Below are 26,611 nucleotides of genomic sequence, written 5' to 3' on the forward strand. Positions count from 1 at the left end.
TCAATTATTTAGAGCTCGCAAGAAGCACACCTACAGAATGATAAGCATTCTCCTTGCCCTCCCTTTTGGCCATGAAAACTGGTGTGCCAGAGGGCAGGGGAATGTGAGATGACCAGCCTCCTCTGTAGGCGATTCTCTTCTCCTGTAACATATGAAATTGGTACCATGCACTAGCCTAAAACTTATGGACCTAAAAATTGCTTATGATATTTTGAATTCTTTATTCTTGAAGGGTCTTCTCACTTTTCTCAGGCAGAAGATCTTATTTGTATACAATTTTTCCCCAGGACTACATCCTGAGTTTAGCAGTACAAGAAAAATATAAGCAATAGAGTAATTCTCTAGAAAATAGCAACAGGCTGTAGAGAATTAAAAGAAGGATCCCTAACAGAATTTTATATTTTGTGGTTCTTTTGTCCCTTTCTTTGAATATGCCTTGCACATTTGGATTCCAGTCAAGAACAAAAACATTAGGAGATAAGATCTGAAGAAGGCAGAAAAAAAAAATCCTACTATAAATGGCAGTACTGTGGTTGTTTGTCATGTAATGAAGGGAAATCACTGAGATGGTGAAAGAGATAGTAGTTTTGTAACATCATGGGGATAGATAGTGTGCTGTACCGGAAAGAACACTGGGCTGACAATTGCCAGACCCAGTTTCTGGTCCCACCTTTGCTACTAACTAGTTATCAGTCACTTAATCTCTCTAGGCTTCATTTTTTCCATCTAGCATAGATGATCTCTAAAGATCTTTTAGCTTTAAAATTCTATGAAATATTCTGTATCTTTGAAATCATCTCTTTGGTGAGATGGCAGAAAATGAGGAGGATGAAAGAAAATGATTCTTGACAGAATAACATTTTCCCTTTCATGTTTTGCATAAGATGATTAATTTAATTGGTCCCATAGAGGCACCTCTCTATAAAGCTACTCTAACCCCAAATAATTTAAAATATTGACAAAGATATAGGATAAGCAAAAAGTAGTGCTTTTCAATAAAATCTGCTGGGTATTAGCCCTGAGCAGTGAGGTGGCTCAGTGGATAGAGTACAGGACCTGGAAATAGAAAAATCTCATCTTCCTGAGTTCAAATCTCGCCGCAGACAGGTGACCGTGGGCAAGTCATGTGACCCTGTTTGCCTTAGTTTCCCCATCTGTAAAATGAGCTGGAGAAGGAAATGGCAAACCACTCCAGTATCTTTGCCAAGAAAACCCCATATGGGGATCACAAAGACTCGCATATGACTGAAACAACTAAACAACAAATCAATCCAGGGTTCTTTTCTCAGTTTCCTCATCTATAAAGAGGAGAAGAAGATATTGGACTAGATGACTAATAATATTCCTTCTACCTCCAAATCCATCACCCTGTGAACATACTAATTAATAACTTCAAATCTTTTAAAATGTTTTGATCAAATGATACATGTAAAACCCAGTGGAATTGCATGTCAGCTATGGGGGTGGGGGGTATTAGAGGGGAGGGAAAGAACATGAATCATGTAACCATGGAAAAATGTTCTAAATTAATTAAATAAAAATTTTAAAATAAAAATAAAATTTTTTGAGCAGTTGAGATAACATAACAAACAACTAAGAACTAAGAAGCAAAAGGGAACAGTTCCTAAAAAATGAAGCCTCAGAGAGACTTTTTATTTGGTGACTCATTTCTGATGCACGCACCTTGCTGTATCTATTCCCAGAGCAGTCATTGTTTGGCGCCCTTGCCTCTGGACTATTTGGTTCGCTGCAATGAGCACTTCTTCAGTTGTTGTGTACTTATTGAGATTAAATTCATGTGTTACATTTTCTCCATATTGTACAATTCCGACCTAAAAAAGCAAGCCATTATTAGACGCATAATTCATACAATGGAAATATCAGTTTCAATTTTCCTCAATCTGAACAAATAAAATCAATACAAGACTTAGCAATGTTGTAGATAGATGTTTGAAAATCTATTGATTTTCCTAAAACTATCGATGTTTTGTCTATTTGATGCAGTGTGTATCAGTAGCCTGAAGACATAAACCAGCAGTGCTAGCTATGGGTCATATTTTCAAAGCTTATTACCTATATATTTGATCCTCTTTTTGTGTCTTTTCCCTGCTTACAGCATCCCTTCTCCCTACAGTTTCCAGGTTTTTTAATTCTCTTGCTGCCCCTGCTTCTCAGCTAAAAAGTAATCAGATTAGCTGATTTGCAATTATAATATGCCTTCTGTCTCGCTATTCCCTTTTGATGTCTCATAATCCCTTATGTGCATAGGTACTTGTATCTATGATGTCTCTTGGCCATGTCAAGAAACACTACACATCTTAAGGTAGGAAACCTGGTCAGGGAAATATATTTCCTAATGGACTGAATAGAAGCCTTTCAGTAACTGCAAGGGCACTTGGAGGAGGAAGATGTTTGGGGATAGGGGAGTTTTATGGTCCTTTCAAATCATGTCAGACAATTACCTGCAAACTTGACTCTCAACTCAGCTTAACCATTTCTCTATTTTATACTCTCCTGGAAGGAATATTCTTGTGCTTTTCTCAGGGCACTAGCAATAGCATCTGTCTTAAATGTTTTTATTGATACCTTCTCCTCTTTTGAAATCACCTCGAGTTTGATTTCTGAAAATATACCTCCTGAGCAATCAGTGCCTTGAAACAAATAATGAAAAAGAAAGAGAAGGGGAGTAATTCAGCAAAGTGAAACCCAACTATCACCCAAGTCTGACAGTATACTGACAGTACACTGTGTTCTACATCTTGTCCCCAACCTGAAGACAGCATCTAATTTAAGCCATCATTGCTGATGTTGCTGCTGCCAAACGCAGGAATCTCAAGGTGTGTGTGTGTGTATGTGTGTGTGTGTGTGTGTGATATAAAATGTTATGCCATTGGGGGGTTGTCTATTCCTTAGTCTCAGGTCTCCTTAACTGATCTTCCTATTATATCCTTCCTCTATACCAGTGATTCCCAAAGTGGGCGCTACCACCCCCTGGTGGGTGCTGCATTGATCCAGGGAAACGGTGATGGCCACAGGTGTATTTATCTTTCCTATTAATTGCTATTAAAATTTAAAAAAAATTAATTTCCAGGGGCACTAAGTAATATTTTTTCTGAAAAGGGGATGGTAGGCCAAAAAAGTTTGGGAACCACTGGCCTATAGTCATGATCTCACACGCAAGAGTAATTTGCATCCTTTAGGATATGACCACTTGTTATAAACAATAATCAGTAGTAGTTATGGGGACCATTGAAGGAATAGATTAACATAATGTGCTCTAAATCCAGTGTAACTCTGGCTAGAGTCAAAATGTTATTATCCTTTTAGGCACTCTTCACAAAAATCCACACCCTGATTTTCCCACTTCTCATGACCTTTCAGAAACTGCTACCTAGCTGGCATATAAGTTTTTCACTTCTGCCCACTGGTAGTCATTAACAGAAGAATCTGACATTGAGCCTGGGAATATTCATGCTGAGGAGCTTTAAAGTGTCTTTTTCTTCTTTTTGCTTTTGAGAAGTCATCCAATATTTTCTCTCTCTTCTCTCCTTTGTCTCTTTTAGCATATTGCCAGACCCAGATCTCTGAACTATGGATTTAAGGTTCAAATTCTTTGGCTAAAGTGGGTCTCTAGACAATTAGCACTATTTATCCATGTGATCCTTAAGATTCTTACTTGGACACACACAATTCTCAGTAAGATATACTGCTTATATATTGCTTTTGATCAGTCTGCTTGCTATTGAAGACATCACCCTCATGTCCATTAAGGTTTCTAAAAATACCTCCATATACAACAGGTTCTCTTCAATGTATACTTAATGACTCAAAGTCTCTCTCCCTTCCCATCCATCCTATATACTTCTGCAGAATTAATATTTGTATAATACTGAGTTTATCATGTCATTTCTCTTCAATGGCTCTTCACAAAGCCCAAGTTTCTCTAAGAGTCATTAAAGATCCTCACATCTAGTTCCATCCAATCTATTTCACTGTATTTTCTATCCCTCCCCAGCTCTGTTCTTGCCAGAGAAGTATCTTAACAGTTTTCCATCTAGAATGCTCTTCTATTCATATGTTTCACACTTTTTGGTACGTTCCACCTTTTCCTGGAGGGCAGGTAAAGAGGCAGAGTGGATGACCTAATTGTTCTTTTGCAGTCCTCTAATTCCATAATTGGAGAAAGAGGAACATCGAACACAACACAACAAAACAAAAATGACAGCAGTTACAGAGAATTAAAACTGGGTTAAAAAAAAAAACAAAAATAAGGGAATGTGAGAAAATAAGAAGAGTGGGAAATAGAAAATGATTTCCCTGGTGAATGGAATATAGTCTCCAAGTCTGAATAATTATTATACTTGCTGTTGCCTTTGGCATAGATATGGAATAAGCCTGCTTTGGTTCTTCTCCAAGGAGAGGGGACGAAAGATTAATTTTCAGTCTAGGGAAAGGGTCAGATCACAAAACCAAGAAACAAAAATAACCACAAAAAAAACCACCCAAAACCTGGCTGTCATCTGCTTGGAGAAATTAGGCTATTTCTGGAGATGGAAGAGGGAAAATGCTACACTCACGAAAGGAATGGATTGTTTCTGTTGAAGATTGGCTTAACTTGAATTAACAAAAGGAGATAATTTTAAAAATTTCTCCAGAATTTAAATTAATTTCACCATCACACAGTTATCATCTGCTAAAAAAAAGGTAGAGGGGTAGTAAAAAAGAAAAAAGGTAGGATAATGGGAAACTTGGACTAAGTCAGGTGGAAAGAGTTGGTCACGTTATTGCCTTGTAGTGATTAGGGCAGAACTTTCACATGTGGCTGTTGGATTTCCATTCAACTGCATAATACCATGCTGTTATCAAACACTTGGCTTTCAGCAGGTTGGCAACAAACATACTAAACAATGGGGACCAGTTCCCTTCCCTTACTATGTTCAAGCCACTATGCCAGCCTATAAAACAGGAAAGTCTTATACCTACTCCGTGGCTTTGCCCTCATGGAACAGAAATTGTTTGAGGAGAGGTAAGGATGCACTGACTAGTCATAGTCTTTGGTTTGGGTCTTAAAACAATGAATGAGGCTCAGCACTCAATATGCCTGAAGTAAATGGTTGTAAAAATGTGTGGTAAAAACGGATATAAATAATTTTCCTAAAAATTAATTAATTTCTCTCTTTTAGCTTAGCCCTGGTTTAACATCATACTACATTCTTGACGGTTCATAGTGGAAACAATATACACAATGTTCCATTAGTGTATTTCACTTTTATACCAAGTTTCACAATTTACTGGTGTTATTTAGGGTAATGTGCTGTTATTTGGCATATTTATATCCTTCTCATTTATTATTAAAAGCAATGTAATGTTTAGGTATTGAGGATCAATAAGGCCTCCATAATGTTTATACTGTCATATCTTTTATTGCAGGCTCAAAGTGTTTTTCAGGTTTACTTTATAGGTGCTTTTTTGAAGGCAGTTTTATGGGTTTCTCTCCATTTTGTGCAAAAGCCGTTTTGTTAATATTCCTTTGACAATAATGACAGGAATGTAACTGGGACTAAGATAAGGCACCAAAGCGGACTTTAATTAACAAAAAATTTAGCACTGATATTGTCATTAGTGACATGCTTTTTAGTTTCTTTCTGAGGTACATTAGGTGGTCTCAAGTAGATACTATTGTGTGTTTTGGTTTTTACACTTTTGTTTTTCCAAGAAAACCTGTTACAAATCTGTTTAAGCTTGTTTCAGTTGAAAGAATTCCTTTGGAAATGTCACTTCTTGCTCATAATGTCTGGCATTCTTAGGACACTGCAAATAGCAAGCTTCTGAATTAACTTCTAGCACAACATTGTAAGTATGTACAACTGGATATAATCCTCCAACAAATCTGAAACACTGGTGGCTACTCTCAGTTTTGACCCAAGACAGTAAGCCAAGGCTTACTGTAAACTTTTCTCTGAAAACATTTGTCCTGTGTCCAAGAAGGCCAAAACATGTTGGACAGAGGCAAGAAGAATACTGTCAAAGAAACAGAACACCTCCTTGATCATATACTTTTACAATTGAATTACAATATGAACAAATTAAAAAATATGTAAGAAAACTAAAAGTTCAGAAATAGACAACTGATACAACAGAGGAATTATAGACTCTTCTTTTAAAAATTAAACTGCTTCAAAGCAGAAAGACAAAGTTGTAGTGGGATGTGATTCATGTTATGAATAAAAATTAGTCTTGGAAACTTTATACTAAATTTATAAGTATTTACTAATAAAGGGAAAGAAAGATAGAAATAAGGTTCCCAGCCTTTGAGAGAGAGAGAGACAGAGTGAGACAGAGACAGAGACAGAGAGACAGAGAGAGCTGGCTTTTCAGCCTCCAGCTAAGCCCTGGATTCTTCAATTGGCTGATGACCTCCTTATGTCTGTCTCCTGGCCTCAGTGATTTCTGCTGGTCAGGAACCTGGCCCACCCTGCTGGCAGCCTGGACACATGCTTCTGTGACTCCTGTGGCTATTTACTGTGGTGAGTCTTCCAAGACTGAACTGTGCTGGAGGTCCCCCAGATATTTAATTCACACATTAAGGTTTTATACAATGATGGGAGCTTTTAATGTGATCAAGGCTTTGTTCAGTAATTCCTAGAAGACCAAAAGCTCTTACAAATTACAAGTATTTGTACAAGTTCTTTCAGATGCAATACAATTTTTGTGTAATGGCTGGTAGGCTCACATAATAGTACATCAAAAAGTCCTACTTCTAGCTCCTACTACACAATCCATTTAAGGTATTTCTATCCTTCAAAAACCAGGTGAAGCCCATCTCAAACTCATCTCCTCCTTGTATAAACTATTTAAATATATTTTTTCTCTTAACCTCATATGGAATTACTTTTTTTTTCACCCCCCCAAAAAACCCTTACCTTCTGTCCTAGAATCAATACTGTATATTGGCTCCAAGGCAGAAGAGTGATAAGGGCTAGGCAATGGGGATTAAGTGACTTGTTCAGGGTCACACAGCTAGCAAGTGTCTGAGGCCACATTTGAAACCAGGACCTTCCATCTCTAGGCCTGATTCTTCATCCACTGAGCCACCTAGCCACCTCCTATGTGATAACTTTTAAATCTAACTAGATTATAGGTTTTTAGAGGGCAGATATGTTTTATCTTCCTATTTTATCTAAGGTTTAGTATGATTCTGAATATAATAGGTACTCAATAAATACTTACTGGTTGATTAGCTGATGAGCATGGAAGATTGAGTATTGCTATTTCTTTAATTTACCTTTATTTTAGTACCAAAAATGTACTATCCAACCACAAAAATTGCTGATTTCACTTCTGTAATGGTATGTAAGTCTAAACCAATTTTTTCAACCAGTTTTACAATATCTAATACTATCTTTCTGATACATTTGATGAAAGAAAATTTCCAGATTTGACTGCTTTATAACAACGTTAAGACTAGAAACTTTCAGCAAAATAGTTATGAGACATTATTTAATGTTCATGGTTTATTTTAGATGTTTCTTCATTTTTGAAAATTCTTTTCTCCTGTCCTGACATATGATGTGATTTTACTTATTTTGAGTGAGTAGGATTGAATGGATCCTGACTTGATCCATAGAAAGAAAGTCTCTTTTGATTATTAGATTTTAGAATTAGTTGAACACATACTGGCATATATAAAACAGATAAAGGTAACATTAGAGGAGAAGGCAATAGTAGCCAGAAGGACCAAGGAAGGACATATGCAGAAAGTGGAGCTTGAATTGAATCACCAAGGAAGCCAGGGATTGATTCTAAGAGGGAGAGATGAGGAGGGAATATACATTTCAGGAATGGGGAAGAGCCAATGCAAAGGACTGGGGATAGGGATGGAGTGAAGGCTAACATCAAGAAGACTAATCAACCACACTGGGAAGAGATTTAAACACTAGACAGTGTTTATTTTATCATAGAGGCAGTGGGGGAATCCTGGAGTTTGCTGAGTAGGTAATGATATGGCCAAGCCTGTGCCTTAGAAAAATCATTTTGGCAGTCATGGGGAAGATGAATTAGATTGAGGGGGAATTGAGGCAGATAGACCAGTGAGCAAGCTATTATAATAATATATGATAAGGGTGATAAGGGCTCAAACTTAGGTTGCGGCTATGTGAATAAAGAAAAGGGGGCACTCAATCAATGAGCATTTTATCAAGTGCCATTAAGTACTGTATACTGTGAAAAGCACTGGGAATATAAGGAAGACAAAAGACAGTCTCTGCTGACAAGGCACTCACAAAATAAGGGTGAGACAATATGCAAATAACTATGTACAAACAAGATATATACAGGATAAGGTATAAATATTCAACAAAGCAAGTCATTAGCATTAAGGGGGTTTGGAAAAAGCTTCCTATAGAATATAGGATTTTTGCTGAGATTTGAAGTGTCAGGGAATTCAGGTGGCAGAGATGAAAAAGTAGAGTATTCTTGGTATGAGGGACAGGTATTAAAATAGCCTGGAGTACAGAGAAGGAATATCTTTTTCAAAGGAATAACAGAGAGGTCAGTATCACTGAATTACAGAATAGATGGGGGTGGGGTGGGAGGGAAGTAAAGTATAAAAAAGCTGGAAAAATAAGAAGTGACAAGAAGGTAAAGGGTCTAAAATGCCAGACACTTTTATATTTGATCCTGGAGGTGATAGGGAGCCACTGAAGTCTTAAATGGGGATGGGAAAGGTGACATGGTCAGATCTGGCTTTAAGAAGATTAATTTGATAGGTGTAAGGAGAGACTTGTGGCAGAAAGAGCAAATCAGCAGGCTACTGAAGTAGTCTAACAGTAAGATGATGAGGGCCTACATCCATGTAGTAAATGTTAGTGTTAGGGGAGAGAAGGAGGCATACATGAAAGATGTTTTAAAGATTATGAAGGTAAAAGCAACAGGACTTGGCAACCAACTCTATATGGAAAGTGAGAGTGAGGAATTGAGGATAATACCTAGATAGTGAGTATAGTGTAGGAGGGTGGTAGTGCCCTCCATAGTAATAAAAAGCTTTGAAAGAGAAAAAAGTTTGAAGGGAGGAAGATAATGAATTCAGTGGATATGTTGAGTTTAAGATGTCTAGGGGCCATTCAGATTGAGATGTCCAATAGGCATTTGGAGATGCAAGAATGGAGATTAGCAGAGAGACTAGGGATGAATAACATACAAATTTACCAAATTTGAGAATCATTAGCATAGAGATGGTAACTGAAACTATAGGAGCTATGAGACCTCCAAGAGAAATAATATAAAGCAGTGATGGCAAACCTTTTAGAGACCAAGTGTCTAAACTGCAACCCTCATGCCGCATGGGAGCCCCCTGCCTTACCCAAGACAGGGGAGGGAAGAATGGCTCCCATGGGGCTACTGGGCAGAGGGGCAGATGATGTGAGAATTGTCCTCAGGTGTGCATGGAGAGGAGGAAGAGAGCAACCCTCTCCAGCATGCATATCATAGGTTTGCCAACATGAGTATAGAGCAGTGATTCCCAAAGTGGGTGCCACTGCCCCCTGGTGGGTGCTGCAGTGATCCATGAGAGTGGTGATGGCCACAGGTGCATTTATGTTTCCTATTAATTGCTATTAAAATTAAAAAAATTAATTTCCAGGGGCACTAAGTAATATTTTTTTTCTGGAAAGGGGGCGGTAGGCCAAAAAAGTTTGGCAACCACTGGTGTAGAGGGTGAAGAGAGACTAGGGAATCGCTCACCTTTAGGGATCATGATCTGGACAAAGATCCAGGAAAGGAGATTGAGAAGGGGCAGCCAGACAAGGAGGCAACAAGCACAGAGTGATGTTATAGAAACCTTGAGAGAAGAGAGTATTAATAAGAAAAGGGTGATAATTAGTGTCAAAGACTGCAGAGAGGGAAAAAAATAAAGATTGAAAAAAATCACTTGATTTGGCAATTAAGAAATCATTGGTAACCCTGGAGAGAGCAATTTCAGTTGAATAATGAGCTAAAAGCCAGACCGTACACTTAAAAAGAAAGAAGAAAGATTGTGGAGGAACTGATTAAAGAAAATTTTATCAAGGCATTTAGCTACAAAAGGTAGAAGAGACATAGCATCATAGCTCATGGACATGTTTGTAGATAGCAAAGACATAGCCAATAGACAAGAACAGATTAAAGATAAGTTGGAGTAGAGATGATGGAGAAGGCAATCTGCTGGAGGAGACACAATAGATTGTAATCACTTGTACAAGAAGAGCCTTAATAAGAAGGGTTACCTCTTCTTGTGAAATGGTGATGAAGGAGATGTTAATGGCAGAAGGCATATGATTAAAGTGAATGAGGCAGAGGTGAGAAGAGGGAGCTCAAATAGCTTCTAATATTTTGAACTGAGAATAGGGAAGGGGAGGCAAGGAAAGTTTGAGAAGGGATGAAAAGATTTAGTAGAATTGCTGTAGAGTGAGTTAATGAGGAAGTTAATTGTTGATTCGTCCTTAATTTTCAAAGAAAACCAATGACATCAAAGGGTGATGTCTTGACTTATACATGAATTGGATTTAAGTGAGGAAGATTTGCACAAAGTAGCCAGCCTCACTCTTCCTTCCAGAGTCACTGAAGTCTACTGACAAGACAAAAATTAGGCCCATTGGTGATGGCCCTGGATGCAGAGGATGACCTTGGTATCTTTGATGTCTGACCAAGTTCTGAATGCTCCACAGTTCCTGTTTCAGCTACCTTCATGACCATTGGAAAAAATTGTTCTCATCTGCCCATTCTATCCAGGGAAGTCTTCGCATACTTTGGGTAGATTCCCCAAAGTCGTAAATGGATTTAAGGTCTATCAGTTACCTTTAACCTGATTTAGCCCATCTGCCGAGATAATTACTGGAATATATGGTGCAGCTTCATGGAGCCACAGGTGAGAGATGAGTAAGGGATGGATAACAAAGGTAGATAAGCAGCTCTGAATAGGACTCAGCACCAAAAGTGCTAGTCCTCCTTAAACACCCATACATCAAGGAAGTATGGGGAGTATAAAAGAATTAGGGAAGTATAAAAGAACATTTATTGCTCAGTCATGTCATATTCTTCATGATCCTGTGGATCACAACATGTCAGTATGGTCCATGGATTTTTCTTAGCAAAGATTCTAGAGTGATGTGCCATTTACTTTTCCAGTGGATTAAGGCAAACAGAGGTTAAATGACTTGCTCAGAGTCTCATAGCTAATAAGTATCTGAGACTGGAGTTGAAATCAAATATTCCTAATTCTAGGCCCAATGTTCTAACTACTGAACAACCCAGTTGCCTTTTCTATCAAGGAATGTATAAAGGGACATTTGGGTAGCTAGATGACTCAGTGGATAGAATACCAGGAGTAGAGTCAGGAAGACCCAAGTTGAAATCTGGCCTCAGACACTTTAATTATGTGATCCTAGGCTAGTCACTTAACTGTGTTTTTTTTTTTTTCATTTTCACATCTGTAAAATAAACTGGAGAAGGAAATGGCAAACCACTGTAGAATCTCTGCCAAGAAAATGCCAAATGGAGTCATGAAGGATCATATGGGACTGAAACAACTAAACCACAGCAACTACAACAACAAAGGGCATTTGTGAGAGATGCTGGACAGATAGAAATGACAAGATTTGACAACTGGTTGGATAGGTGGGATGAATGAGAAGTTGAAGATGATGATGAGATCACAGATTTAGAAGACAGGAGAGTAGTGATCTCAACAGAAATAGGAAAGTTGATTAAAAAAAAAAGAATTGGAAAAGATAATTAATTCCATTTTGGTTCTATTGAGTTCACGGCATTTATAACACAGCCAGTTTGAAACATCCAAGTGCCCAAGGTAGGATTCTGGTACAGGTCTTCTAACACCAAATACTAAATTAGCTTTTCTCTTGCCTCATTCTGCCTTTTTCCTTTTCCTCAATGAGAGAATTTCTTCACATAACCCATTTTTCCAGAGAGAAGGCTTCCCTCTTTGTCCCTCAGTTTCCTGTGTGACAATATTTTGTTTGGTACTTCACTTATTGGATTTCACAGGATAAAAACTTCACAAAATTTCAGTGTTGTTGGAAGGAAACTTAGTAGACCTAATCCAACCATACATGTACAATAAATGGACTCTAAGCCTTTGCTGGAAGACTGTCAGTGGAGAGGAGATCACTGATTCCTCAGACAGAGTTTCATGCTATTAAGAAACTGACTGCTTATCTATCCTTGTAGATAGTATGCTATCAGATGACATCCTATGATATCCTACATATCTAGAAAGTAAGGCAGAGTTAGCTCTGATCCCCAACATACACAAAACTTATCCAAGTTTTGACCTAAGTCAAAATAGTAGATTTCAGGAAAACCCTTCCTCTTCTCTAAAGTCACTGTAAGCTTAAAATTAAAATACAATAATCAAGTATTATATTTAATAAGATTTATTTATAATAACTTGAAGTAAAGGAAAATAAAAGCTAGAGTAAGGAGGGAACTAATCCAGCTGAGGTCTTGAGAGAAGAGAGCAAGAGGGCAGGGTCACAGAACTTATCTATATATGTAAGGATGCAAATGTGGACCAAGGAAAAAGGATTCTGGGAAATGAAATCCAAGGGTTTGAGATTTTCTAAATACACAGTCACATAACTGGATTTTAGCAGTAGTTTTCTGTGTGCAAATAGGACAGGTAACCTTTGACTGAAATTTGACCTTAGAATTTGAAATGCAAAGGGGAGCTATACCTTCTCCAGTTCTTAATAATGAGATGAACAAAACTGAAAACTCTTCTGTGTGACAACAAAACCAAGAGAATGTTGCATACAGTAACAGCAATATTATTTGACAAGTAAATGTGCATGATTAAGCTATTCTGAGTTATATAAATATTCAAATCAACTACAAATGACCTATGAAGGAAGATGCTATTTACCTTCAGAGAAAGGACAGATATATGGAACTATGTATAACATATCTTCACATATATATATTTGTGTCAAATTTTGGCTTTCTCTACTGCAAGATTGGGAAGAAAGAAGGGAAACAGCTTAGAAATCAAATGTAACAAAAAATAATACATTTTTCTAAAAAAACACAATGAAAGGATAATAATTGAGGCTTAAACATCACACATCCCCTTAGATTGCTTCCTTCCTTAATCTCTCTAAGTGCCATTGTATCATCTATAAAAAGAAGGGGTTATAATATGAGAGAATGACATGGCCTCTAAGATTTCTTGTAACTTTAAATTCATGATCCTATGAATGCAGATGTTTTTAGAAATCTCTTATAAATCAGGCACCAAAGATGCAAAAGTGATAAAGATCCCTTTTGAGCATTTTCCAGAAAATGACTGCCAACTTGTGGGCAGTCTTTGGCTCTTAATAAAAATACTATACTTAAATCCTGTTAGCAACCACCAAGATCAAAATGGTTGTCAACGCAAACAAGTAGGCAATGTTCTTGGAAAGATGCACTGTGAGCCCACATGAAAGAAAACTATGCCCTTTACAGCTATGCTCATTTTTGTACTTTTTTTCCTAGATGATGTGTACTTCCAATTTTCCTATGAATGAATTTCTTTCCTGCAGCACAGGAGGAAGATGAATTAGGAAGGTTTTGTTATTATTCAGTCTATCTTGCCTATTTTTAAAGTAGAATTAAGGATTTATTTTATAAAAGTAAGGCTATAAAGAATAGTGAGCTAAATTATTCAGATTACTTTTCCATCAAGGAAGGGCTTTGAAAACTAGTCCTCAATGAAAAAAATTTAAAAAGAAAAGAAAATTTATCATTTGTTAAGGGCAGGCTTGAATGAGGCCTGCCCCTAATAATTCAGCTTCAAAGTTGGGATAAAATGAGACACCCATCACCCAGTGATAGCTAATCTGATAAACAAAATGAGATTTACTTAGCCATAGCACAAAAAGGCTATTCAATAAGGATATTCCCGCACTTGGCTAGTCAGCAGAGGATGGCAAAGTAATTTCCAAAATCTTGAGAAATCCAGGAATTCTGAAGGGCCCAAACTCCATGTGGGTGGACCTTTTTCTCTTCATAGGTGACCAGGAAACCAAGTCAAAATGGTCAGAGGCTTTCAAGAAGTTACATTAGGGTAGTTTAAGCCTTGGCTTGGGGCCAATTAATTCCTGGGGACTACTTTGTCACCTTTCAGGGAAAAAGGGCAGAGCCATGAGGGGTAAGAAAAAAAAACTCTGATCCTATCGCAACCTCATTCTAAAAAAGTTACCATTAAAATCGCTTTTACCAGAAAAGTACAAACATGTATCTCTTGGATTATAGCTCAATTGCTGCAAGGGCCCTTCTGATCTAATGCCTTCATGATGAGGAAAGTGAGGCTCACTGAAGTTAAATAACCCACCTAAGGTCATGGAAGTCGCAAATGGCAGAGGCTGAAGTTTGCTTTTTTTTGGATTTCTTGGTTCCATAGACACTGTATATATCAATCACTCAATCAATAAGTATTTATTAAGCATCTGTTATGTGCCAGGCACTGCGCTGAGCACTAGGGAGACAAGAAGAGGTAAAAGACTGTCCCTGCCCTCCAGGAGCTTACGGTTTAATGGGGGAGACGACACACAAACAAATATATACAAAACAAGGATAAAATAGAATAACTAAGAGATTATTAATAGAGGGAAGGAAGGCACTGGAATTAAGAAGCTTTAGAGAAGGCTACTTTAGAAGGTAGAATTTTAGGTGGGACAGGAAGCCAGGGAGGTCAGCAGGCAGAGCAGAGGAGGCAGAGCACTCGAGCTTTGGGGGACAGCCAGAAAAAGTGCCCAGAGTTGAGGGATGGAGCATATTGTTCATACATCTGCTAGGAGGTTATTGCCACTGGAATGATGAGCACATGGCAGGGAGTAAGGTGCAAGAAGACTGGAAAGGTAGGATAGGGCCAGGTTGTGAAGGACTTTGAATGCCAAACAGAGCATTTGGTATTTGGTCCTAAAGGTGACAGAAAGCCACTGGAGTTTATCAAGTTGGGGTGGTGGGATGTGATCTTAACTGTGCTTTAGGGAAATCATGTTGGTGGCTGAATGGAGGATGGATTGGAGTGGGGAGAAACCATGTGTTCATAAGTGATGCAAAGGCTTATTTGTGATCTGAGGCTTTCCCAAAGGGGAAGGGGCTAATCACATGGATCCTTGTCACAAGAAGTAGTGGGGATCCGTTAAGCTTGAGTCATCTTTTCCAGACACTGAACTTTTAATATAATGAAGCATGTAGAAAGGGCATCTTAGTTGGCGACAGAGCACAGAACAAAGCAGTAGCAGCAGCCAAGCGATTCCTTTTGTGGAAGGAGAAAAAAGAAAGTACTTTTCCCTCAGCACTTCAGACAGGCACTTTGACTTCTAGAGAATGAATGGGGGGATGAAGCTCATTAGCTAATTATTTGTACATTTTCTTCTGATCATTGCTTTGGGGGAAAAGTACAAATGTATTTTTCTTGCTTAAATTCTAGGCAGCATAGTTAGTAGTGAAGCATAAAGAGCACTGGATTTAAACTGAGAAGTTCTGAATTCTAACCCAAGCTCTACTACTTGCTACTAGTGGAATCTACCTGAATCACTTAACTTCTTTCTTCATCTGTAAAAGGAGGGGGTTGGAAAAGGTGATCTTAAAGGTCCTGTCTAGCCCTAACATTCTGTGGTTCTCTTGATATCACAAAGTAAACCATTTTTTTTCTCTTGAACTATAGCAGGAGAAAAATAAACAAAGAGAAGCAGTTTCTGTACCTTGTAGGTGACTGATAAATGACTGTTGAATGAATGAGTGACTGGACCTGTGATTTCAGCAATTTGTGGAACTCCTAGATGAAGAAATTCTGCTACCAATGCACATTGGCTAGAGCTCTATTACTTAAAGTCAGAAAGAATTTCCTAAAGCAGTGAGTGAGTAGTTAAGTGACTAGCCCAGGGTCATGCAGCCCATATGGATCAGAAACACACCTGAAGAAGCCAGGTCTTCTTGCCTTCAAAACCGGTTTTCTAACTCTCTCAGCACCATAACATACTGACCCTCAAGCTTATAAGCTAATAATATATCAGATGTAGAACAGTCTATTTTTTTTCTTCACAAATGTGCAAAACGTACAAAGGACTCGAAATCACTAGAACATATAAGATAGCCCTCCTCTATCTGTGTATACCCTTTTCTGCAAGGGAAGTTCACTAGTCTTAGCTTAAGGGATAGAAAATAATTACAAGACTATTCTCTGTCCTTGAGGGATTGCCTTTATTTGTACATTTGATTTAGAAACGACCACTTTAGCCATCTATCCTGTCTTCTCTTTATTAAATTGTATGTTTCCAGATCCATAAATCATGTCAAATCTAGTGTATAAACCCAGTATGTCAGATACCTACTGGGAATTTGATAAATTAAAAATGAATGAAAGAAACATAAACCTGGTTCCTGAAGTAAAGTTTACCCAAAACGTAGAATATGTGTAGACTCCCTTGTATTTAAGGGCTACCAAGAGGATCTGCTGAGAAGTGGATTATCTTGAGGTAAAAATGTTCTGGACAGTGACTTTCTATAATTCAGCCCTGGGGCATTTACATTACTCAAAGGGGAAAAATCATTAAAAATAAGGAAAAACAGATTTTTTGCAGCAATATCCTGTATTTCGTTACTCTTTCATTTTTATGCAACATGAGAACGGAAACCACAATGTAAATATGGTACTCTGGGGAAGCCATATCACAGTTTCTAGGCACATCAAGACAGATCTGTTGTGAGCAGGGATGGCCAAGTTTATATTAAAACTTGCTACTAAATGATGGGTTCTCTACATCTCTAAGGGATGTTCCTCATTATCTTTGAAAATAGTAGCTTGTAAATTGGCAAAGATGATGACAAAAAAAAAACAGTAGGAGGGTGTGTGGAATGAAAGGAATACAAATACAATGAAATTTTGAACTGGCACAAATAATCTGAAAGACAATTTAGAATTACACAAGACACAACAATAAGACAACTGACAAATGTTTATAGCCTTTGACTTAGAAATCTCAGTGTATAAACCTCAATGAAAGAAAATATTTAATTTTAACAGAACATTCATAGCAGGGGCATCTAGGTGGCTCAGTGGATTGAGAGTCAGGCCCAGAGATGAGAGGTCCTGGGTTCAAGTCTGGCCTCAGACACTTCCTAGTTGTGTGACCCTGGGTAAGTCACTTAAGCCCCATTGCCTAGCCCTTACTGCTCTTCTGCCTTGGAACCAATACATAGTATGGGTTTAAAAAAAATATTCATAGCAGCACTTTGTATGGCAGCCAAGAATTTTAAACAGAGCAGTGTCCATTAATTGGAGAATGGTTAAATGAATTATAGTATGTGAATATTGAGGAATTTTACTATGCTCAAAGAAATAGCAAATATGAGAAATTCATAGAAGCTGATGTAGACTGAAGTCTGTAGAATCAAGAGAGCAAGATGAACTATGTTTACAGTAACACAAATGTAAAGAACAACAGTGAAACAAAACAAAATTTAATGCTACATGATGAAAATGACCAAGGTTGGGCTCCTATGAAAAAGAGAAAAAATATACCTCTATCCCTTCTTTGAAGAGGTGGGGGAATTAAAGTAGGAAGATTTACATATGTTGTCAAACATGGTTGATGTGTTAGTTTTTGGCTGAACTGTTAGGTTTTTTCTCTTTCTTTTTTTTTTTAAATAAGGGATGGTTTGCTTGGGACAGCGGAAAAATATATTCAGAAATAAAACTGATATAGAAACAAAAGTTATCAACAAAATTTTTAAATGGTAACTCATGCAACATTTTGTTTGAAAAGCTTTTAAAAAGAACCCAGTTCTAGATATGCCACCTTTGCCAGGAATGTGCAGCAGAAGAGCTATAAAGTCAGTTCTGACATTTAGCTTCATTAATGAACAATGTTCTATTGTTTGCTGTTTTGTTTTTCTGATCCAAGAAAAGCAAGCACAAAAATGTAGAACTCTCTTACCTGTGTCTGCTTGGGACCTATGGCCATTTTCCCAAGTAAACTATTTAAAAAATCTGTAACGCTTGTCCAGGGGTAAATACTGTTAGAACCATCCAGCACTATGACAATGTCCAGTTGGGTATTGCATCCTGCAATACAAAAAGGCAAATTGGCAACCATAGACTCTATAATTACTCTCTTGTTATAGATAATTGAAATGCCTTCTCAAAGGCTCATTAGAAAAAAATCATTTCTTAGCCAGTATGAAATATGGGTGGCAATTAATGGAATTACTGTTGGTATGTCATCAGTGAGAAACATTTCTCCTCAACTTCTCTCCATGCTGTAGAACTGCTCTCATTGAAAATTTTTCAATGAGAGTTTCTTTTTCTTTTTTTTAAGTACAGTTGTGAATTTCTTTAGTTATTTGGCTTCTTTAGCTAAAGAGATTTTTGCTGTTGGAATAAAAGTGACTTGATATTTTTCCAGTAGGACGCTTCAAGCCTTTCTAAATATTGTTTACATGATGATCAATTCTCCAAATAGCACCAACGTTTGGTTTTATACCAACAAAGCAAACATTGACCTTAATTGGAAATGCTGGTAGCTGAGATAAATGCTTCATGCTTTTGGCATGCCTCTGTGTATACATTTCCTCATTCATTGCTGACTACTTTTCAAACACACAAAAATACTTCAAGGGTGTGCATACCTTGAACAGATGGGGCAATGGAGTTCACAACCTGAAATTTGGAATCAACATCCGAACAAATGCCAGTTGTATAATATGTATGTCCACATCTGTAAGCATACAAAGGCCCACAAGCCTTGAAAAGAAAGAAAGCATTAAAAATCCTGAAGATTCACAATGATCACATTTCTAGGTCGTTAAAAATATTACTCTTTTCTTTCTTACCAGAAATCCGCCTTTTGGGTTAGTGACTAAAGTAGATCCAAACGTCATGTTCTCCTTTACTTCTGTGACATTCGGAATTGATGTATAAACTAAAAAAGGAAGAAGAATGTAAATTGGTAGAAACAGAATGCAATGTCCACAAGTTGGAATATTCTGGTCCTTTATTTTTCAAATTTTTTTGGTGGGGGGAGTAGTTGCAACTAAGTATTCTCTAAATTACTATTAGGGATAAAACGAGGCAGTTAAAGTTGAAAAACTGGCTTAGGTCCCAGAATCTTTGTCTGGGTCACTGTCTCAAATAGTTTTGCTGAACTGAAAAAAAAAAGTGCAGAAATAACAAGGCAATGAGAGTGTGGGACTGGTGCTTCTCACACAGTTTTGTTAATAGAAAGAGATAAAATATTCGGCTTCATATGAAATTTTTATGTACATATAAAATAGCTTTGTATGCTTCACTACATGTTCAGGAATGTGTCAAAAATTTCTAACAAGATATGTGCTAAAATTGGGTGGGAAACTAGAATGGGAAATTCAAATGTAATTTATCTCTGTGTCAATATGCTGGTGTAAGTAAGCCCAGAAAAAAAAAATTTAAGGATTTTAGCGGTAGTCATGAAATTCTAGTGAAAGAAGGGCAGTTATTAGGATATATTTGACATAAAAATTTTGATCTTCAAGTTGGTCTCAGAACATTAGACCACATCACTCATAAGGGGAAAGACTAACCTTTTTCTGGGTGTGAATCCCATCATAAAGACAGTTTGGGTGAGCTTGGTTTGGAAACAGATTTGGGGGCTATCCAGTAATTTGTACATCTCATAAAGGGAGATGGGGCATCCTTTTTGCCATTTATGTCAGTCTGACATTCTTTCAGTGGTCTGATATCCCAGTAAGAGGTTGGGATTCCTGGATGGTTTGTTTCTAACCTAGGAAACCCAGATGGTTTCCTAATCCAAGGGGTTAGGTTTCCCCTGAGGTTGTCCTAAACAACCAGTCTGTTTGGCCTTCAATTAGTCCTAGAATGTCCCTGAACTCCCAGAGACCTTTTGGCTTGGGGATGACCCAGGGTCAGACGAGGTCCCATAGGAGCAGGTCACACTGGAGCAATTGCTCTTGCCCCTTCCCACTCTATAGAGGAAACCTAGCATTTTTCACTGTGTTTGTTGCGTCACTGGATAATTCCAACTTGATGTTGCATTCCCCTAGGGTTTCAGAGGAAATTCTATTTGTAGTCTTCTTCAAACCTCAGTGAACCAAAAGATTCTATTTCAGTGCCTTGTGGTAAATGACTTTTTAATAGCTGTTGAGTCTTATGCTTGTGTTTAGTCCACGTTATGATACTACTTAAATTTCTGAAAGATATAAAGATATGTATATATAAAAGCACACATGTATGTATATGTATTTATGCATGTGCATATGTACATGTAGACACACATAGATGTCAGTCTATAAGTATTTGTTAAACATTTATTATGTCCCAGGCACTGTGCTAAGTGCTGTCTCGTAGATACCAAGAAAAGCAAACTTTGTTCTCAAGGCACTCACAGTCTAAAGGGGTAGAAAGTATGAAAACAAACAAGATATATAAGAGAAAACATAGAGATCATTAGCAGAGAGAAGGCACTTGTATTAAGGGAGATTGGGGAAAGCTTTTAGTAGATGGTAGGATTGAGCTGGGATTTCAAGGAAGCCAGGAAAGCTAGGAAGTAGAGATGAGGAGGAAGAGGATACCTAGCATGGGGTATAGTCAGTGAAAATACCCTGAGTCTGGAGATGGAATATTTTGTTCAAAGAATAGCATGAGGGACATTGCTACTGGATTGTAGAATACATGGGTGGGCAGGGTGGAAAGTGGAAGAAGACTAGAAAGGTAGGGAGTGGAAGGAGGTCATGAAGGGCTTTGAGTGCCAAGTAGAAGATAACATATTTGATTCTGGAAGTATAATTTTGTTGATTTTTATTAATTTAGTATAAAATAAGAAAAACATTCAAACTAAGGGTTGACCATTTGTTTGAGCTGCATCTCTTCCTTTCCTAAACTTGGGTTCCACTAATTTTTTTTTTTTTACTTTGAGTGAGAGAACAAGAGTTTTTTGTGGGAGGATATTTCATGCTACCCTTGTGAAATTCCAAGAACCATTGAATGGAGGAAGATACAGCTGTCCTTACACTCCCAATACAGTATATTAAAAATTCCAGGTGTCCTAGGTTGTTTAAACTCTATAATAGAGATATGCATATGAAGGCAACAGAATAGGGAATCCAGGACATTTTTAATGTCCCTCCAGTCTCAGAGTTTTTTCTCTTTAAACCTAAAATAATTCTCTATAACCTAGTGCATTTTCTGAGTGCCCAGGATACATTATAGGCATAGAATTCACTCTTTTACCTTACCTGGGAGGTCCAATTTTATGCATGGCAACGATTCTCCTCGCCCTACTGGACACTTATAAACATCTCCAGTTCTGTTCTTGGGTTGGCCAACTAAAGGAGAACCAATGAGCACCCTGAAAATTAAATAGTATGAATAAGTATTTTAAGTAATAAAGGGTTCTTTATTTCATTTAGTTCATGGCTAATCCTAAGAATATTAACAACAACCAAATTGTTTCCCACAGACAAGTTCAGTCAATGTCCAGTGTTCTAAAGGCATCTAATTAAGGCAGAGAGTGTTCTTAAATGAAAAATGACTTAAATATTTCCCACACAAAAAAACTCACCAAAACTTCCACACACATTAAAAGATAAGTAACAAAAAAGATGTAGAAAAACAAATGAAAAACTATATTTTTGCCCTGTGTCAGTAAACTTATTTTCACTTTTGATCTTCAAAAAAAGTGTTTTTTTTTTAACTTCTTCAATTCTCAAATGTAATAACTGAGATAACAAGTTAGCCACACACTAAACAAGATCCTATGGGATGCATGACAATTTATTTGGTATTTGGGTCCATAGTATTTTTGACTAGGTTTTACATACATGGAATTTAAAATTTCATGGGCAAAGCAAGAGATACAAAGATTTGATTAGTGATAGCTTTACCTTAATTCATTTGAAAATTAGATATTCATATTCTTTGACAATTATCTATTAAGTAATTTCTCTTTCCCTTATATATTTGTATCAATTTCCTGTATATTTTGAATATCAGACCTTTATTAGAGAAATTTTCTGTGAAGAATTTTCCCAGTTAACCATCTCTCTGCTAAGTTTGATTGCTCCCAAATCTGGTTTGTCTAATTGTTTAGTTGATCAACTTTATTTTTTAACCTCTTACCTTCCACCTTGGAATCAATACTGTGTATTGGTTCCAAGGCAGAAGAGTGGTAAAGGCTAGGCAATGGGAGTTAAGTGACTTATCCAAGATCACACAACTAGGAATTGTCAGAGGCCAGATTTGAACCTAGGACCTCCCATCTCTAGGCCTGGCTCTCAACCCACTGAGCCACCCAGATGACCCGCCCCCCCGCCCCGATCAACTTTTCTAATGCCTAAACCAGTACCGTTTACTACATCAGTGGATAATATAAGTTTTCATACTCTTAGATTTTAAATAAATATATATACAAATATATATATATATATACTTTTTCATTATTTCCTTTGATGTTCTTTTTTATTTAAAATTTTTTTCTAGATTACATATTGTTATAATTTTCAANTTTGAACCTAGGACCTCCCATCTCTAGGCCTGGCTCTCAACCCACTGAGCCACCCAGATGACCCGCCCCCCCGCCCCGATCAACTTTTCTAATGCCTAAACCAGTACCGTTTACTACATCAGTGGATAATATAAGTTTTCATACTCTTAGATTTTAAATAAATATATATACAAATACAAATATATATATACTTTTTCATTATTTCCTTTGATGTTCTTTTTTATTTAAAATTTTTTTCTAGATTACATATTGTTATAATTTTCAAAGATCATTTTCTGTGATTCTGTGATACACATTCTCCCTTCCCCTTTCCCCTAGATGACAGGTAATATGATATAGGTTGTACATGTGTTGTTATGCAATACATATTTCCATTTTTATCATGTGGTGAAAGAAGAGAAAAAATTCAGTGAAGTAATAAAATGAAGAATGGCATAGGGCTGCTGGGTAGCTCCGTGGAGTGAGAGTCAGGCCTAGAGATAGGAGGTCCTAGGTTCAAACCCGGCCTCAGCCACTTCCCAGCTGTGTGACCCTGGGCAAGTCACTTGACCCCCATTGCCCACCCTTACCACTCTTCCACCTATGAGATAATATACCGAAGTACAAGGGTTTAAAAAAAAAAAAAAAAAAAGAATGGCATGCTTCGGTCTGTATTCAGACTTAGTTGATTTTTTTTATAGCAATGGATAACTTTCCTTGATCTTCTTGAGCATTTTTATTCCTATATATGAATTTCGGTTTTTTTTTCTGGCTTATAAACAACCCCTTGGCAGTTTAATTGGTAGGCACTAAATCTGTAAATTGATTTAGTGAACATAATTATTTTTATTTGTAAGAAAGACTGTCCTTGTGTGTGGCTCAAAGGGAGGCAAAATAGACACCTCTAATTTCTTCTCCCCAGTGACCCTTCTCCAAGGGAGATTTTCATTCCTATCAGGAAGGAAAGCAGGACAGTGTGGCCAGAGGGCATTCTGTTTTTCTCAGAGAAAGGGGAATACTATTATAGTATTAAGTCTATCTGATCTTCTAGTAGATATGATGAGACTCTATTCAACTTTAGATAACTTTGGAATTGGGGGAGGGGAGAGGAAACCCCAAGTTGTATATAGAAGGCTTGACCTCTTTCCCAGTTAAGGCCAGATTCAGAATGAACATACACAGCAAATAGGAAAGAAACCCATTTATCCAAATCATAGCAAAACAGAAATCAGAGAAGATATACGTTGAGGAATATATACCAGACAATAAAGAATGAAGGAGTTCTGGGAATGAGATAACTCAGTTCAACCAATAGAATGTCCTAGATATCACCCAAGGGGAAACTCCCCAAAATCTCTACAGTAGCAAGATGGGAACAGTGACATGATGAAGCCTATTAACTCTTCTCATGTTTTCCCAGAGTCTTTTCCTTCAGCAACCTGAAGTTAGCCTTTTCCATCTTTTCTCTTGAGGCTTTGGCCTTATTTAAAATTTTTTTAATTTTAAATTGTGACTCTGGCCTTAAAGAAACCTTGAAATTTGACCAGTCCCAAAGGGTACTGGCCTTGAAAAGACCTGAAGAAGGATCCAAACTGGACGTCCACAGGAACAAGTAAAAGCTAGAGTTTTCTCACCACCTCCTCCTAACTCTACCCTGCCTTGCATACAGAGCAGGGACTTTATCTACCAATAAGGAGAGAGTACTAGACCAAATGGTGTTGGGACAGGGGTTAGATATTTTATTATTAGTAGGGACCAACCCCAGTATTGCTTCTCATTTTAAAATGTTCCTTTAACTCTGTTAAAGAGGGTTTTTAAAAAGTTATATTTATATAATTTTTGAGTTTGCCTTGGTCAGTTGACTCCCAAATAGATATTTTATATATATTTGTATTTATTTTGAATGGAGTATATTTTTTTTTCCTCCTGCTAGGTTTTGTTTATAATATATAGAAAGGTTGGTGCAATTTTGTGGGCATTTTTTGTATCCTATTATTCTGTTAAAGTTATTTTAATTAATTTTATTTGTATCTCCAGAGTTCTCTAAGCAAAGTATCTGCAAATACTAATACTTTGTTTCTTTTTTGCCTATGTTTATTACTCATTTCCTTTAACTTGCCTTAGTCTAATAGTTAGAACTTTTAGAACTCTACAAAATAATAATCATTACAATATACATCTTTGTTTTGGACTCATATTGGAAGGGACCTTAGTGTTTCTCCATTAAATCTAATGAAAACTCTTGATTTTAGACAAATATTGTTAACTATATTAGGGAAAGGTTTGTTATTTCTATATAAATGAATGTTACATATTGTGAAAAGCTTTTTCTAATTGTATTGATACAATCATATTCTCATTCAATTAATATGGACTATTATATAGTGGTTTTTCTAATGTTTCTTAGATTCTTGGCATAACATCAACTTGTAATGAATTATCTTTTAAATATGTTTTTATAGCTTTTTTATTGAATATTTTTGCTTTGGTATTCATTGGGTTTACAGTTTACTTTATCCTTTCCTAATATAGGCATCAGTACTATATTTGTCTCATGAAAGGCATTTGGTAGGATGCCTTCTTTCTCTATTTTTGTTGTTATAGTCTCATACTTATCATCTCATCTACTTTTTTGCTTAAAATTTACTGTTCACCTTCACCTTTTCACCACTTGGTTGGTCCAACTGTACATGGAGAACCAATTCTGAAATGACTTCTTTATTATCCTTTGTTTATTACAATATGATCAAGTTGGCTTTTTGATGATGTTGTTTGAGGTCACTATCGTAGCACTATTTGACTTTTTCTGAAAAAAATATATTTGTGTGGTACAGAAATAAGTTTTTTACAAACCTTTGATCTCTTTAATTTCTTGATTCTGCAGTAAATTTTCCTGTGTGATTATCAGTGTCCATCCTCTCATTTCTACTTTCATATTCAAGTCAATAATTATTTATGTTTATGTGGATTTATTTCAGAGTATCTTGATAAATTCTTCATAGAATTTCTCTACTTCATCTACCTTAATAGATTTGTCAAAGCAAGGCTACAATTACCTTCATGCTACTTTTTCATTTGTTTTCTATCTGCATGGCTAGCTTACCGGGTATTCCTTAAAATGATTTTTGTTATTGTTTTGAGGATGTGAATGAACCCAATTTCACTAATGGAATGGAAAAATATTAAAAATTAATATTAAATAATTAGTTAATTTATTAAATTAATTATTTATAAATTCTTTGTTAAGCCCTACATTATAAGCATTTGGGATATAAATAAAAAGCAGAGATGGCCCCTGCCCTGAAGGAGCTTACATTCTTCAACAAGAAGCCTTTTCCAGTCCCTCTCCTATCTTCCTTCTGTTATCTCCAATTATTATTTCCAACTACCCCTAATTTGTTTTGTATGTAGCTTATTTGTACATATTCTTTTATAGATGGTCTAACCTCCTCAAGCTCCTCAAGGGCAGAAATTCTAATTTGCTTTTCTTTGACTCCTTAGCACTTAGCACAGTACCTGGCACATAGTACGTACTTAATGAATTGATTGATTGATAATGACTAACATTGTAATGGAGGAAACAATATATAAAAAATGTGACTAGGGAGAGTCATTTTGCCTTTAAGTTATTAGAATGATAAATGTATCTCTAGGAGATTAGATTGACATACCTTTTCTAGTAGAAAATTCTAATTTTGATTTAACTGCAGTTTTAGAACTAAAAAGTGAGAGAATGAGAGACCAAAGTAAATGGTATGAGAAGAATGGAACATTATTGTGGCAGCTAGGTGGCACAGTGGAAAGACTGTCAGGCCTCAAGTCAGGAAGACTTATCTTTCTGAATTTAAACCCAGCCTCAGACACTAGCTGTGTGAGCCTGGGCAAGTCACTTCTCCCTGTTTGCTTCAATGTTCTCATCTATAAAATGAGCTGGAGAAGGAAATGGCAAAGTACTCCAGTATCTGGCCAAGAAAACTCTAAATGGAGCCACAAAAAATCAGGCAAAACCAAAACTGACTTAATAACAACAAAAATGATTACTAGAGTCAGCATGAATATAGCAGCCCATGTGAAGCACTGCCAGATTAGGATGC

The 26,611-nt window shown here is 36.8% G+C and overlaps 1 protein-coding gene across 1 annotated transcript in view; it reads right to left on the reverse strand.

Moving 5' to 3' along the window:
- ITGA1 (integrin subunit alpha 1) overlaps positions 1–26,611 on the reverse strand; it is a 138,754-nt gene that overhangs the window by 93,031 nt on the left and 19,112 nt on the right. Inside the window, exons 3-7 of the mRNA XM_044681196.1 lie at positions 21,271–21,383; positions 18,874–18,962; positions 18,670–18,784; positions 17,979–18,106; positions 1,684–1,832 (exon numbers count right to left, since the gene is read on the reverse strand). Coding sequence (XP_044537131.1) covers positions 1,684–1,832; positions 17,979–18,106; positions 18,670–18,784; positions 18,874–18,962; positions 21,271–21,383 — 594 coding nt within the window. The remainder of the gene's footprint in view (positions 1–1,683; positions 1,833–17,978; positions 18,107–18,669; positions 18,785–18,873; positions 18,963–21,270; positions 21,384–26,611) is intronic.

This window comes from Gracilinanus agilis, chromosome 1 (genome assembly GCF_016433145.1).
Source record: "Gracilinanus agilis isolate LMUSP501 chromosome 1, AgileGrace, whole genome shotgun sequence".
Classification (NCBI taxonomy): Eukaryota; Metazoa; Chordata; class Mammalia; order Didelphimorphia; family Didelphidae; genus Gracilinanus; species Gracilinanus agilis.